The following is a 16,558-nucleotide window of genomic DNA, read 5'->3' as shown; positions in this document are numbered from 1 at the left end:
TTGGGGCCTCGAAGATCGACACAAAGTCGAATGGAATTGTCCTCCTTTCTTACGACGACTAGCGGAGAAATCCACTCGGACGCAGTGACTCGTTCGATGACATCAGCTGATTCCAGGCGTTGCAGCTCGGCAGAGACTTGCTCCCGGAGAACCAGAGCTAGAGGACGCAGTTTCGCTGAGACTGGTTGCACTGAAGGTCTGAGACGAACGTTGTGGACGAAGCCCTTTACAAGTCCCAATCTCCCTGAGAACAGATGGGCGAACTCTGTTGGAGCGTTGTGCGGAAGAGACGGAGGCTGAATGCTTGGGTCAGCTGGAAGTCCTGATACTTGACATGTGAGCGAAGACCCTTGAATGTCAATTCCCAAAGCTTGAATGGCATCTAAGCCCAGAAGAGAAGTACCTTGGTTCGTGATGTGAAATGTCACTACTGCAGCGTTGTTGCGATACTTGACGAGCACGGAGAAATGCCTGAATGCAGAATTTCTTGCTGCGAATAATTCTTGAGTCGAAGACTCGAAGGAGATAATGGAAAAACCTTGAAATGTTGTTCATATGGGGAACCAGCGCTGGAGTTTTCACGACGCCTGCAGCGCCGCCCTGGCGGTCAGAACGTGCACAATGCAGCCTTCCCTGCGGACGAAAATTGCTACTGGTAGTGGCGTTGCATGCCCTAAAAGTCGAAGGAAAACAAAAGGACGCCTACGATACTGTTGCGTATACAAGTGCCACAACTACGTCGGGATGACGGAGGATGTATCCTACTGCGTCTCTCCATCTAAACCCTACGAACAAGAATAGAGGGGGCGTTGGATCCAAGCAGTCAGGCGAGCGGAGTAAGTTCCCGTCTTGTCGCCCGGTCAAGCGGTGTCGGGCTGGTTTCTAAATCGAATTTCGTGTGTTTGCTTGGTTTATTCGATAGTTAAGACGGTAAGCCGTGGCAGACAGTACCAAACAGCAGAATCTGCAGTTGGCATTTCGTTGGAAACAAAATGAGCAATAGCATGCACCATCCGGCATATGTACCAACCATTTTTCCTTCGTAATACCACCGCCAAGCCCCTTCCAACGCCACCGGACCAAGCGAAAGATACGAAAGGTAAATATTATCCATTCATTGCCAAGAATTATGTGGGAGGGAAGCTGCCTTGTAATACGAGTTGTGTGCGCGTACTGCCGGCGCACGCGCGACTAAGCTGCCTATGTGTTTTTAAAAATGCGCATGCGGATGAGGACTCAGAGCTGAGATGCATCCGGTAAATTTATGTAATTAATGCTAAATGTAGCCAGCGTTGTTATGGATCCAGTAGCGGAGCATTCAAACCTTTGCTTGCGCGAGTCAGCTGATGCGATAAAGCTTTCTTCTCCATTGCCACGTAATATGCACCCAGAGCATGACAAAGTGCGGCGCAAAGCCCGTGTACGATACATTGGCCACATGCTTGCAAACATCCCGGAAACACACACTTTATACACGGACACATCACGCACTCAAGAGGGCTATACCTCGGTAGTTTTTTATGGCACCGAATCCCTGAGAGACTCTGCTGCAATGCGCGGAACAAATGCCGCTTACGGAGAAATTCTCGGTGTTGCTCTTGCAATTCATGATCAAAAATAACGTACAGCGCAAACGACAAGGACAGCGAAAGACGACATACACAGCGCTGTGTATGTCGTCTTTCGCTGTGTCGCTGTGTATGTCGTCTTTCAGCGCTGTGTATGTCGTCTTTCGCTGTCCTTGTCGTTTGCGCTGTACGTTATTTTTGATCATGAATTACCAACTAGCCCAAGCAACCACCCTAGTTCACTCTTGCAATTCGATACGCCATCCATGTTCCTGAGGAAGTGTACGTATTGACGGACTCGCAACAGGCATGCCGGGCGTTCCTATCAGGACATGGCATCCCAAGAGCGGCGCACCAAATTCCCAAACAGATCCCGCAAAATACACCAACCACAGCTCCCCGCATCCACTTACTCTGGACCCCTGGTCATACCTCGCTGCCAGGTAACGAATGCGCACATGCGGTTGCCCGAGAAATTTCCCTCCGAGCGACGCGGCGTGGTGAGGCAACTAGTTCAGAGTGGGGGGATCCCTTGCTCCGTTATAAAGACATACTCCATCATTATACACGCATTCGTCGCACCCACGCCGTACCACTGCCATCCTTCTCACGGGAGGAAGCAGTGGCATTACGCCAGCTACAAACCGCAACTTTTCCTAATCTTGTCTCTCTCAATAAATTCTACCCACACTGTTATGCAGATCGTTGCCCTGGCTGTGGCAGCTCGCCCACAATCTTCCACGTCATGATTGAGTGCACTGCAAACCTCTTTCCTCCCTTGCCAACTCTCCTTTACCCCCTACGCAACAAAGAGCTGTGGGACGATGCCCTCCGTGACGGACCTCCCGAGGTCCTTCGAGCATGATACAACAGGCTCGAAACATCGCTGGAATCATCTTAGGGACCCTGGACTGAGGGTTCCTCCCACACTGCTCTCGCCATTCAAATATTATTAATAAAGATGTTTTACTCTCTCCCTCTTCTCCATTGACTGCTGTGGTGGAGTAACATAAGAATTTTTTATGGCTAGCCAGAGAAATATAGAATGTCTTCAGGCCAACTAATACTTCCAAAACCATAGCGCAGCACGACCGGAGCCGCAACTGCTAGATTTGCGAGGCAGCTAGGCGCAACCGTTAAAGAAACGCATGTGCTCGCCGCGACACACTGTGAAAAATATATAAAGCTTAAAAAGCTTCTTTCGTCATTTCTTAATTTGATGGTGCTAGCTTCTTTACAAAAACTGTCCACTTGAAGCGGCGCGAAAATGGAAATATACGAACTATAATACGGCCGCGCACGTGTGTGTCGTCTGGTCGGGAGGCTGGAATATGCCGCGTCTCGTCGCCAGGGCGGCGTGCAACGCACTCTTTTCGACGCGCCGCCTATCCAGCGCTGGTTTCCCATAGGGAGCTGTTCATCAGCGACACTGTAGCTCTTGTGTCCACGAGCAACTTAAGTGTAGTATTCGCAATGAGGACTTCGGCGCGAATTGTTGCTGGACGGAAATTCGGTGCTTGAATTGTAAGCACAAACGGGACTGTAGAGGCTGATTCTGTATCAGCGGTAACGGAAACAAGCTGCGTTCAAGCAGGAGGCTGTCGCTGCGTTCGGTTCCTCGAACGGCAAACCGAAGCACAATGTCCCACTTATCCGCACGCATGGCAGGTAAAGTGCTTTTCCGGACAGGCTGGATCGGATGTGATGCGGTGAGGTAAACCACATCGGTAGCAATGGGGTGCGAATTCTCGACTGGCTTCGCAGAGTTCGGGCCAGGCGTCACGTTGGCTGGCCACTCGAGGATGCGACTGTCCGCCATGCCGTTGATCGCCATCTTGAAGGCGCCGGGTCGAAGGAGAAGTGGGGCGGGGACCGCCATCTTGTGCGCCCGGGCAAGGAAGGAGATGGCTGGTGACGCCATCTTGGCGTTGCGTCGAGACGTGCTGAACAGACGAGCTCCTGAAGACTTGAAGTTCCTTGTCAACTTGCTCCATGCTTCGTCCAATTTCCTCGGCTTTCTTGAGCGTGAGGGACGACCCTTCATATAGCAGCCGTTCCCGTACTCTTTTTGATGCGACACCTTAGAGGATTTGGTCGCGAAGAGACTTGTCGTGCCAAGTGCCGAACGCACAAGCAGGTGCTAGCCTTTGTAGCGCGGTGACGAAGTCCTGGAAGGTTTCCCCAGGTATTTGCTTCCTGTCCCGGAAGATAATGCGATGCACCAGCGGATTGGAGCTTTCTTCGTAGTGCTGGTCAAAGATGCGAAGAATGTCTTCGAACGTAGCGGCCGTCTGGTCCGTTTGCGACGCGAGGTCATAGTAGAGACGCTGCCCCTCAAAGCCTAAATTACTCAGTAAAATGGCTTTCTTCCTCTCGTCTTGTAATGCTTCGCATCCGGTCGCCTGAAGAAACATGCAAAAAGAACGTTTCCATGTGAGCCACGGTACCGAAGGAGTACCGGGTAATGCAAGGAAAGGCCGCATGGGGGGTGCGAATGCCATGCTGGGCACGGAGAACATATAGCAAAAACATATGCACTTTTTCTAAAAAATCAAGCAATTATCTTCTGGTACAGCTCCCGAGCCCACAGTGCTGCATCGCGATTGCCACTGAGTGCATTCATGTAATCCGTCTGCTACTAATCATATCTGGTGACATCGAGACTAACCCTGGTCCTGCCAGCCTTGATACTGTACTGGCCGAATTGCAGAAACTAACCGCAGGCCAAACAACACTTGTGCAGGAGCTAAAGAGCCTGAAACTGCAGCTGACCACCACAGACAAAACAATCAGTGACCTGAATAAGCGCATGACCGACTTAGAGGCCCATTATCAGGCTCTCATGCCTCTACGCCAAGACATAAAAATACTGCAGACAACATCAACTGAAACAACTCGCCTAGTCACAGCGTTAGAGGCCCGTTTCGACGACGCCGAAAACCGATCTCGCCGCAATAACCTGATCTTCCACGGAATTACTGACCCCACTACAAATGAAACATTTACTAAATCTGAAGAATTAATAATCCAGATCTGCCGTGACCATTTACAAACCGACATCAACCCCACAGATATAGAACGGGCACATCGCTTAGGAAAACACACCAAAGATCGAAATCGTCCTATAATAGTAAAATTCGCACATTGGAAAACGAAAGACGCCCTTCTGTCAAAAGGCCGAATGCTGAAAGGAACTAATTATAGTGTAGGTGAAGATTTCTCTCGCCTGACTCAGAAAGCACGGAAGGCCCTTTTGCATTTCGCCAAATCTAAATCACTTGCATACTCTCTACGCTATAAAACTTTATACATTGGTCCTAAACGATATGTTTTTGATGAATCATCTAACTCTGTAAAAGAAATTCTGTAGCAATCATCCCGTCCTCTACAAAAAAAGAATCAACCGGAACTTGCACCTAGAAAACATCTTTCGTTTTCCGCAGTCTTTACTAACACACGTAGTTATCTCCCGAAGCGCGAGCTTATATCTAACATCGTATCATTAACAGGCAGCAACTTGCTCATTCTAACAGAAACCTGGCTACACAATGACGTCACTGATACCGAAGTTCTGGCCGAGCTACCCGACTTCCAGGTTTATCGAACTGACCGCGTAGGCACAAGGGGCGGTGGCGTTCTTGTAGCAGTTCACCGGCAACTTTTGTGTTCATTTATTAACATGGCGTCAAAACTCGAAATACTATGGCTACTATATCGCACATCACCACTTACAGTGCTGCTGGGGGTTTGCTACAGGCCTCCACATGCCACTCCTGAATTCTGTGGGGAGCTCAATAACAATTTAATACAACTAACGACCATCTACCCTAATGCCTCCATCTTACTTTTCGGGGACTTTAATTTCCCAAACATTGACTGGAGCAACTTAACATATTCTTCAATAGTAGGTCCCCCAGAGACAAGGAATTTCATTGACATTTGTTTGAACTTTAATCTCACACAATTAGTTTCGGAGCCAACGCGTGTCACACCAGAATCCGCAACCATTCTGGACCTCATCCTGACTAATGATCCCAATACCCTCTCATCAATTACACACCTTCGAGGAATTAGTGACCATAAAGTCATTCATGCTACTTTCTCTTTTCCAGTAACACCAAATAAGACACATAAGAAAACTATAAGGCTTTACGAAAAGGGTGACTATGACGCAATTAACCGCGAACTTGAGACTTTCTTCCCCACGTTTGAAGCCGCGTATCGCAATCGGTCAATATTCCATAACTGGTCGATGTTTAAGGATAAGCTAACAGATTTGGCTAACAAATATATTCCTAAAGTTCACATTCGCCCCAATAATCAAAAACCTTGGTTTACTAACGCCTTAAAAAAACTAGAAAATAAAAAGAAACGTCTTTACCGAGTGGCTACAAATAACGGGAACTCGCATCGATGGGAAATGTACTACAAAGCTGAAAGCGAATATCTGATTGCGATCCGCAGCGCAAAGCGTTCATTTTATGGCACTACACTCCCAAATTTACTGCGCACTAACCCAAGACAATTTTGGCAAGTAATAAATCCTCATCCTGTTCACACTATTACGCTCACAAATGACACACACGAGACAATTACCGATACTGAATGCGCTGACACTTTTAATTCCGCATTTGCAACAGTATTTACGAAAGAAATCGAAACAAACATTTCTTTACCTTTGTACAACATTGAAGGTCACATGCCATGCATCACATTTTCTGCTGACGGAATTTCGTCCATAATCCAGAAGACTAAGCTATCATCGTCATTTGGCATTGATGAAATTAACTCTAAACTTCTAAGAAACACAAGACACATGGCTGCATCATACTTATCCTTACTGTTCTCACAGTCACTTTCTTCAGGAAACATGCCGGGTGATTGGAAAGTGGGAAGGGTCATTCCAGTCTACAAAACCGGTAACAGGAATTCCCCATTAAATTATCGACCCATCTCACTAACAAGCGTGCCGTGCAAAATCATGGAACATGTCATCTACTCTAAAATCATTGCCTTCTTGGACAGTAATAACTTTTTTCACCCTTCACAACATGGTTTTCGCAAAGGTTTCTCTTGTGAAACTCAATTAGCTATTTTCGTTCATGACTTGCATACTAACCTTGACATCAATGTACAAACTGACGCAATCTTTTTAGATTTTGCAAAGGCATTTGATAAAGTATCCCACCAACTTTTGCTACTAAAACTTCAGCTGTTGAACTTGGACCCTAACGTTCTAATTTGGATAACTGAATTTTTGTCTAATCGCACACAAATGGTTTTTATAAACGGTAACATATCAAGTCCCCTTCCAGTAACCTCTGGCGTGCCCCAAGGATCTGTTCTTGGTCCCCTGTTATTTTAATATATATTAATGATTTACCTCAGTGTGTCTCCTGTAATATACGCATGTTTGCAGACGACTGCATCATCTACCGCTCTATCAATAACTCATCTGACCATACTACACTCCAAAATGATCTTAACAGTGTTTTAGAATGGTGCAGCAATTCACTGATGGCCCTTAACGCCAAGAAATGTAAATTCGTGTCCTTCTCCCGCCGTCGCAACCCTTCCTTCTTCCCATATGAAATAAATACCACACCATTAGAATCAGTACAATCCTATAAATATCTAGGTGTAACCCTGTCTCACGATTTGTCTTGGCGCGCACATGTCACTAGCATTATCTCTGCAGCTAACAAAACCTTAGGTTTTCTAAAACGGAACCTACGGCAGGTCCCATCAGATTTAAAATTACTAGCATATAAGTCACTTGTCAGGCCGAAACTGGAATACGCGTCAGCTATCTGGAATCCGCATCAAGCATATCTCACTGACGCATTAGAATCAGTTCAAAATCGTGCTGTTAGATTCATTCATACCTCATATTCATACGACGTCAGCGTTTCATCACTGAAATCAGAATCGGGCTTGTCAATGCTTTCACGTTGACGTCGCATTTCCAGTCTTTCCCTGTACCACAAGTTCTTCTTTTCTTCCCTTAATCAAGAGCCTTACATAACAGCAGCAGCACGCATATCTCACCGCACCAGCCATCCACTTCAAGTGGCACGGCCACGTGCACGGACAACCACCTTCGCAGCCTCCTTTTTCTTCCGTACCGCCACAGACTGGAATGGCCTTCCCGCCAACATCGCTAATACGACTTGTCCATCTTCGTTCACACAACTTGTAACCGACCATTTCGTTAAATAATTATTTATGACGATGTTTTGCTATCTTATAAAAACCCACCCCTTATGTAATGCCCCTACGGGGGACCTTTAAGGTAATAAACTGAACTGAACTGAACTGAACAAAGGCGGGGGAGTTGCGGTGGACGACGTCGAAGTGGACGTAGCGTCTTGCATGCTGGGAGCAGGGGAGCAGCAGAAGTAGAAAAGCAAGGGGACGTAAAAAGTAAAGTGAGCGGTTTACCTCGTCGCCAGTTTGTTGTAGCTTTGACGGGGTGGCCGGACGAAAGGTTTACGGCATGAGGCCTAACGGCTGGGGCGCGCAGCGCCGCAAGGAAGAGCCAGACTTCTCCAGTCGGGTACCAGACGAAGAATGAACTTTTATTTCTCCGAGGGGAAGCAGGAAGGCAACTTGCAGCGTTTGGTGCTGAGTGGCGCCCTGATCTAAAGACCCAAAACCGAAACCAGAAGTTAACACAGGATACCACACTCCCTTAACTGTTTTTACAATATACTGACGAATCGCCGTATCGTATCTCACAAGCAATCCTTCGAGCTTTGAGATGCACTTAACCAGATTTCGTAAATGATTGAGTGCGACGCTGTAGTTGCCTTGTAGCAGCTCAATATCGGGTTCGTTACATGGCACAGCTACTTGGAACCGCTTTCCAATATTTGCAATTTAGCGTTGGAAAACAGCCAACGTGTCTGCGTGCCAATGCGTTGCTTCCTTTGGCGCAATTCCCATAGCATCACAGGTCCAAAAGGACTCCAGTGTGCTTTGGTTTAATCCTTTAGTTTCTCCAGCTTGCACTCGCAGGATGCAGATCATCATTTCAGATGTTCCATCTATGAAGCTCGTTTTCATGACAGGACCTTGTAGCGTCCAGCTGAGAGTGGTCTTGGCCGCGACCAATCCTTGTACTTCCGTGCTGCATATGATGTCGCCACTCAAGATGTTCCACAGTTGATCAGGTCCTATGAGCAGGCTAATGCCTTTCTCGCCACATCCTCGAGCCACAGTTTTATCGTCTGACAGCCGGTAACTTTGCTCACATAGTTTGGCTGCGAAGAAACATTCCATAGCCGTGGCAGGAATGTCGTGGCAAATTACTGGCATGGCTATCGCTTCAATGATGTGCTCGCTGTAATCAAATTGACTACGTAGATGAACTTTGATGACATTGCAATTTCTCACATGAGAAGGAGTGTCTGATGCAAACGTGTTCACTGCTAGGCATGTGTCTCTAATGATTTTAGTCCCAACCGCGCCACCAGGTCCTCCTTAATGAACGTGCGTTGACTGCCTCCATCGAAGATGCCTCTGATGTAAGACGTCTCGTTGAAACCGACGATCCAGGAACGAAAAGTCTGTAAATTAATGCCCTCGTCAAGTTGATAGCTTGTAATGGCAGTCGACCGTGGACTCTCTGCCTTCATTGACTTGGTAGCATCAGATACGACGTTATGTGACTTCTCGCCCCTTGTCGCTCGATAAACTGGGTCGCACATCGTTGAAGCATGCCTGCCTTTGCGTGCCGCGCACACCAACTTCCGCCAGCATTCGTTTGCGTGGTGGCCCTTTATAGTACATCGGTAACACTGCATAGCTTGAGCCAGCCGGTTCTTATTCTCTGATATGGTCAAGGTAGCGCTGCATGCCTCGGTTGCATGTCTTGTAGATTTGCAAAAGAAACATTCCTTGTGCATTTGTTTCGATTCTTCCGATGCATACAGGACTGATGACGATGACACATTCTTTCTGTGGGACCCGCCGCCTTTGAAGAAGGATGCCGATGGAGCACACTGCTCTCTTGTTTTGAGCTCTATCTGTGTATATCGCAAGAGCTGCTCGGGTTTCTTGCAAGACATTGTGGTTGCCTCCCCTGAAGCAGAGGATGCCATGCCTTGTGCGTCATCCTGGAGACGGTTATGGTTGTGGAACGCCATGACGATTTCTTGTGCCAGGGATTGAAGCAGAACGTTGTAGAGCATTGCCGCAAAACTGCTAGTTGGAACTTCTAGGACGTTGAGGCCACACACATTCAGCTGGACTCCGTCGTACAGCCTGCGCAACTCCCTCGTATTCGATGGAGACGTCACAGGCTGCAGTTCGCAGAGCGCTCTGAAATGATGCTGTACAATCTGGTTCCTGTCCTCGAACCTCTGCTTTAGCAGATGGATGGCACTCTCATAACACGCTTCAGTCGTTGGTAGTCCGGCAATGGCAGCAGCTGCCTCCCCTACCAGGTAGTTGTGGAGGTAATGGAATTTGTCAGTCGTGTGCAGAGGTGTATTCGCGTGGACCACGCCATTGAATTGCTCCCAAAACGACATTCATTGACACACGTCTCCATGGAAAGGCTTGATGGTCAGCGTTGGTAAATGAGGTCTGAAGCTCTATGATGCAACTGTCATTGGGGCAGGTGGCGTATTGAGCGTCGTCAAGGGAATAGTCTGCACCGTGCTTCCGACGCTGAGATCTGTGAACTGGCCCCGGAGGCAGGTCAGGGTCTCATGCGTCTGGTCGTCATAATGCTGGTCTGGTCGTCGTAAGATCCTCGACAGGAATCACGTCCTCAAGCTCGGCATTGATCTTCCGAAGCTCGTCACGGATGGCGACGAGCTTGTCTATAACCTTGCTGAACGCCATGCGGTCGTTGCATCTACTCTCCAACAGTGTTGTCGCCTCATTCATGATTTTCGTTGATTGGATTCGTCTAGCAGATCGTTTCGCTTTCAGGCGGTCCATGTTTCGTGAAGATTGCAGCTTACTCGCTCATAAGGTAGCTGGTTCTGCGCGTTGCTTCTCTCAGTGCAGTTCCATTGAGGATCAAGTTGCTCTGGCTGCAATTTTTAGAAGAAACTCGTCAGCACTGTCGCTAGTTGTCCACATTGTTGGGATCCACTCGTTGTTCCCAAACATCTGCTTTAGCTGCTGGGTTTTGGCACCATATGTTGCAGAACCCCGGCCACTTAAGATCACGTCACCAGGAAAAACAGAGCCGCGAGACACCCAAAAAAGCGAGACGAAGAGAGACGAAGACAAAAAGTATCATGATGATGATAAAGGTGTGTGCACTTCTTGGCACCAGGTCATCTGATAATCTCCAACAGCGTCGACTTTTGGGATTGTCTCGTTGAGGGTGACGCTGTGGTCAGGCTCTTCGTAGCTGGGTGGCTGGCATCTCGTTCTTGCTTTCAGGACGAGGTAGGGGGCACAGCGGAGGCCGCAGTTTTGGAGATAGCTTTCGGTGGTGTCTGTGGCTTGTAAGCTGCTTTCTTGCCTGCCAGTGTTCATTGCTCTGGTCCAGAGTGTGATGTCATCAGCATGCATCCCTTGACACAGACCTGTTATAGTCTTGAGGAGTTTGGGTAGCTTGATCATAGTTATACATTGAAGAGTTGAGGTGAAATGACCAACCCTTGCGGGCTGGTGCCTCTGTTCAGAAGTAGGTAGCTTTCACTGCGGATGTTGCAGATCCTGATGGTTGCCATGCAGTCCATCAGAAAGTTTCCGCAGTGGTGCTTTCGAGGTTGTTGAGGATTGCGTTGTGGTTAACATCAAAGGCTCACTCCCTTAACGTCTACTGCCACTATTGAGTTTTGACTTTGATTGTTTAGTTGATCTAGGGGGCCTTCTTCTATTTGTAAGAGTACGTCCTGCGTTGAGAGGTACTGCCTGAAGCCGAACATGGTATGCGGTCATGCACCATATGTTCGAAAAGCTTTCGTGCGCACGAGGTGAAGTAGATCAAGTGTAGGTTCTCCAAGCTGAGAGGTTTGTTGGGCTTCGGGATCATGGTGATTTCCGAGTGCTTCCATACAGCAGGCAGTTCTCCTTTCTTCCAGCACTCGTTGTAGTAACGGAGGAGAGCCTTGGTGGCCTGCTGTGGTAGGTCACGTAGGTGTTGGTTCACTAACCTGGGTCTGCGTTGTTGCTGCGATGGTGCTGGATTGGACGTTCGCTCATTGGTTTTTTTTTTTGTGTGTGCCGGCGTCTGAATTCAAGCTGTCCTTCTTGCCCCTTTTTGTTTCTTGTGATACAGCACTTTCTGCTTCGATTGTTTGGCTGCTTTCTGCATCAGAATTCCAGGTACCTTCCCCGGTCTTTCCTTCGGTCCGTTCCATCTGCATTGCATTTACTTCATCTTCTTTCTGTTTCTTTGACATTTTGCTTGCCGCTGCTGCCTCTCAGCTCATCATAGGGGCTTTTGCCATAGCGTGGACAAATGCTTGTGTGCTCGTGCTCATGCAGCGCACAGGTGTTTCTTCCGATGAGATTGCGAGAGCTGGTTTTGGCGTTAGGCTTAACTGGACAGGCATGTGGTTGTCAGGAATGATGTTTGTTATCTTGGGATAACGTGCACTCATACAAAAGTGGCTAGCGTCCGCTGATTTCTCTCATCTTGCCGGTTGCACCAGTGCAAAACTTGGGTTTGTCACTGGCCTTGTTTCACAGTGAGAGGCACGAGAAGCGGGAGCACACACGAGACATGCCTGTTCTCCATGGCCCCCTGACGGGTTTATTTCCGCACTTCAATGAAAAAAAAAAACTTGCTTTGGCTTGATTATTTGTAGGCTTTATAATGGTTGTGGTCAACAACCACAAAAAGAGGCGCCTTTCGATTCCTCTTTCCTGCACCTCGTCGGCGCACAACAAATCGCAAGTTCACATTGCTATGTTAGAACTGTACCCTATTCATACGCTGACGTTCGTCACACAGCTAAGATATTTGCCCACCCTCAGCGGAAATGTGCCGTATTAAAATTGTAGTGACGACAAATGCTGCAGTTTTCGCAGCATGCCCGCCATGTTTCTATGTCACAGGCAGCTAAGTGCACCCATCTCTGTTTCTGTCCCCTCAAAGTAGACATGGCTATGTTATTGCCGTAAACGTGCCGATATTAACGATATTATTCATAACTGATACGGAAGAAACTGTTTCCGTGTACGTAATGTACTCACGAGAAGAAGAATATAGCATTCGGCGCATTTGGCTTGCTCCGTGGGCCGCCATTTTTGTTTTGGTGTCCCACACTGTTGCAGTGGCAGCCGGCTGTTTGTCGACCTGTTGATATCCCACAGCAAATGCGGGAGGAAAAATTTTTTCTTTTCGTTGAAAATTTACCGTGCCTAATGATCGCGCCCCTGTATTTGCATCAATTTTTTCACAAAGAAGTGCGATCATTATGCGAGTAAATACGGTATCAATGATAAGCTGTCCAACACTCTTCACAGACCGGTGGGACCCACTGGTCTGTGAAGAGTGTGAAGAGTGCCACCCTTTCTTAAGCGGTGGCTGTGGGTTAAGTGTGTATGACCAATTCCCGGATCGCATAAGACCACCTCGTATGACCGTTCCCAGTGTCTGGCACTACACCATTCTCTCAAGATGGGTTTAATGCTGTGGAGTTTATTATAGAGTTCAGAGTCCCTTTCATTTTGCTATAAGCATTTTATGTATATTCGTAAGGATGATGTATAGTCTCTGCTGAGCTTACCTTTAAAGGTAATGTCATAGTTGATGTTTCTAGTAAAGAATTGATTTGGGTGTTTAGGCAGGGTTGGAAGTCTTAAAAGAGAATGTGTATGAAAGAAACACCTGCACTTGTCAAGTGGCCGTTTATTTAATTCTGCACAGAGACTTGGAACAGTAGGAGTTCAGAAAGCTGCTGTTGCCAGTCGGGATCCTTGATCTCGAACTGGATCTAAAACTCTTGGTGTTATCATCCTTGCCGCCCGTGTTGTCTTTATGTGTCTTCCTTTTGTGTGTGTTTTAACTCGCAGCAAAAAACATCTCTTCTGGCCAACACCAGCTAGGCCAACCAGCAGTTCTGTTGCATCATCCATGTCCTTTGTTGGTGCGGGACAAATCTATTTAGCCATGGCAATTTAAGGCTGTGCTGTTCTTTTTAACTTTTAGGAAACTGTAGTTCTTCAGTTGATTTGCCGAAACTGTACAACAGAAGACATGCCCCTTACCCCATTGCTAATCTTCGGGGAGGGGGGTGGGAGGCTCAAACCTTCCAGCCCTCCCCCGTAGTCGGCGCCTATGGAGGCTGTTCTGTGTCTATGTGATCTGAATCTAGGTGTTTTTGTGGTCCATAGTTTCATAGGACAAAGATGCAGGCCTGCCCTGCTGTTCTGCCGTGTCTTTAGCTGGTAGTGTTCAAGCGCTCAAGTTGATGGGCTAGTTGATTCGAAATACTAAGGCAGAGGGAAGGCAAGTTCACTAGAAAAACCTTAATCAAGAGCCTTACATAACAGCAGCAGCACGCATATCTCATCGCACCAGCCATCCACTTCAAGTGGCACGCCCACGTGCACGGACAACCACCTTCGCAGCCTCCTTTTTCTTCTGTACCGCCACAGACTGGAATGGCCTTCCCGCCAACATCGCTAATACGACTTGTCCATCTTCGTTCACACAACTTGTAACCGACCATTTTGTTAAATAATTATTTATGACGATGTTTTGCTATCTTATAAAAACCCACCCCTTATGTAATGCCCCTACGGGGGACCTTTAAGGTAATAAACTGAACTGAACTGAACTAAAATGGACGCCATGAGTTCTGAACTAACAACTTAGTTTTTATTGCTGACCAAGCACCATATATAGATACAGAATATTGGTAGCTGCATTGTTAACCTGCTTGGTTAGACTAGCAAGGCAACTTGGTGCAGAAAAGATGACGTCTATGCCTGCCCTTTTGCCAGTCTCCAAATTATGAAAGAAACAATGTACTATATACGAAATAATTGATACTTTTCTTTTTTCTCTTCTCAAAACTTTAGTTTCATCGCTGCCAGTATTTTTCATGTTTCACGAGGTTGTCTGCAACAGATGAAAGGAGGCACTTATGGTTTCCCTCATCAATAAGCGAGAAGTCTGTGTATGAAAGCTAGTTTCACCCATGTGGTAGCATGACTTGGGCAGTTAACAAAACTTGATCGTGTAACCGTTCTTTTTACAAGCTTACAGTGTGCTTAACTATAGGGGAGTAATGGTTTTATGCCTCAGGGTTGATTGGCCCAGCACACACATTGAGAAGTACAACGTCAAATCTAAGAACCTTATGAAGCCATTCTGGGACAGTTCGTGTGTGACAACTAGAAGCTTGAGGCTTCGAGAAAACATGCTCGGTGCATTACATACATGAGGTCAGTCCCAGTTGTCGCAGTTTAAGAAGCACTAAATAATCGTCCACATAATCAAAAACAGGTCAAACATGCAATCTCTTTAACTGTTCAGGCATCTTCTCGTCTTGTTAGGCCAAATATATATATATATATATATATATATATATATATATATATATTATACTGTATTTTAAGTTCATCGTCAGCATCATCAGCCTAGTTATGGCCACTGCAGGGCAAAGGCCTCTCCCATACCTCTCCAACTACCCCGGTCGTGTACTAATTGTGGCCATGTTGTCCCTGCAGACTTTTTAATCTCATCCGCCCACCTAACTTTCTGCCCCCCCCCACCCCCCTGCTATGCTTCCCTTCCCTTAGAATCCAGTCTGTAACCCTCAGTGACCATCGGTTCCCTCCTCATTACATGTCCTGCCCATGTCCATTTCTTTTTCTTGATTTCAACTAAGATGTCATTAACTCGCGTTTGTTCCCTCACCCAATCTGCTCTTTTCTTATCCCTTAACGTTACACATATCATTCTTCTTTCCATAGCGTGTTGCGTCATTCTCAATTTAAGTAGAACCCTTTTCGTAAGCCTCCAGGTTTCTGCCTCGTACGTGAGTACCGGTAAGGCACAGCTGTTATACATTTTTCTCTTGAGGGATAATAGCAACGTGCTGTTCATGATCTGAGAATGCCTGCCAAGCGCATCCCAGGCCATTCTTATTCTTCTGATTATTTCAGTCTAATGATCCGGATCTGTGGTCGCCACCTGTCCTAAGTAGATGTATTCCCTTGCCATTTCCAGTGCCTCACTACCTATCGAAAACTGCTGTTCTCTTCCGAGACTGTTAAACTTTACTATAGTTTTCTGCAGATTAATTTTTAGACCCACCCTTCTGCTTTGCCTCTCCAGGTCAATGAGCATGCATTGCAATTGGTCTCCTGAGTTACTAAGCAAGGCAATATCATCAGCAAATCGCAAGTTACTAAGGTATTCTCCATTAACTCTTATCCCCAATTCTTCCCAATCCAGGTCTCTGAATACCTCTTGTAAACACACTGTGAATAGCATTGGAGAGATTGTATCTCGCTGCCTGATGCCTTTCTTTATTGGTATCTGGTTGCTTTCTTTATATAGGACTACGGTGGCTGTGGAGCCGCTATAGATATCTTTCTGTATTTTTAGATACGGCTCGTCTACACCCTGATTCCGTAATGCCTCCATGACTGCTAAGGTTTCGACAGAATCAAACGCTTTCTCGTAATCAATGAAAGCTATATATAAAGGTTGGCTATATTCCGTACATTTCTCTATCACCTGATTGATAGTGTGAATATGGTCTATTGTTGAGTAGCTTTTACGGAATTCTGCCTGGTCCTTTTGTTGACGGAAGTCGTGGGTGTTCCTGATTCTATTTGCAATTGCCTTAGTAAATACTTTGTAGGTAACGGAGAGTAAGCTGATCGGCCTATATTTTTTCAAGTCTTTGACGTCCCCTTTCTTATGGATCAGGATTATATTAGTGTTCTTCCAAGATTCCGGTACGCTCGATGTCATGAGGCATTGCGTATACAGGGTGGCCAGTTTCTCTAGAATAATCTGCCCACCATCCTTTAACAAATCTGCTGTTACCTGATCCTCC

The 16,558-nt window shown here is 46.8% G+C and overlaps 2 protein-coding genes across 5 annotated transcripts in view; both read left to right on the top strand.

The window, feature by feature from the left end:
* LOC139054908 (U2 small nuclear ribonucleoprotein auxiliary factor 35 kDa subunit-related protein 2-like) overlaps window positions 1–16,558 on the top strand; it is a 303,026-nt gene that overhangs the window by 133,746 nt on the left and 152,722 nt on the right. The window lies entirely within an intron of this gene.
* On the top strand, window positions 4,033–4,943 carry LOC139058830 (uncharacterized). Its single transcript, XM_070536841.1, has one exon. It carries the CDS (start codon window positions 4,033–4,035, stop codon window positions 4,936–4,938), a length of 906 nt encoding a protein of 301 aa, XP_070392942.1. The 3' UTR covers window positions 4,939–4,943.

This window comes from Dermacentor albipictus, chromosome 1, assembly GCF_038994185.2.
Source record: "Dermacentor albipictus isolate Rhodes 1998 colony chromosome 1, USDA_Dalb.pri_finalv2, whole genome shotgun sequence".
Lineage (NCBI taxonomy): Eukaryota > Metazoa > Arthropoda > Arachnida > Ixodida > Ixodidae > Dermacentor > Dermacentor albipictus.
The sequence above is the reverse complement of the archived record's forward strand: the minus strand, read 5'-3'. Positions and strand labels throughout refer to the sequence as shown.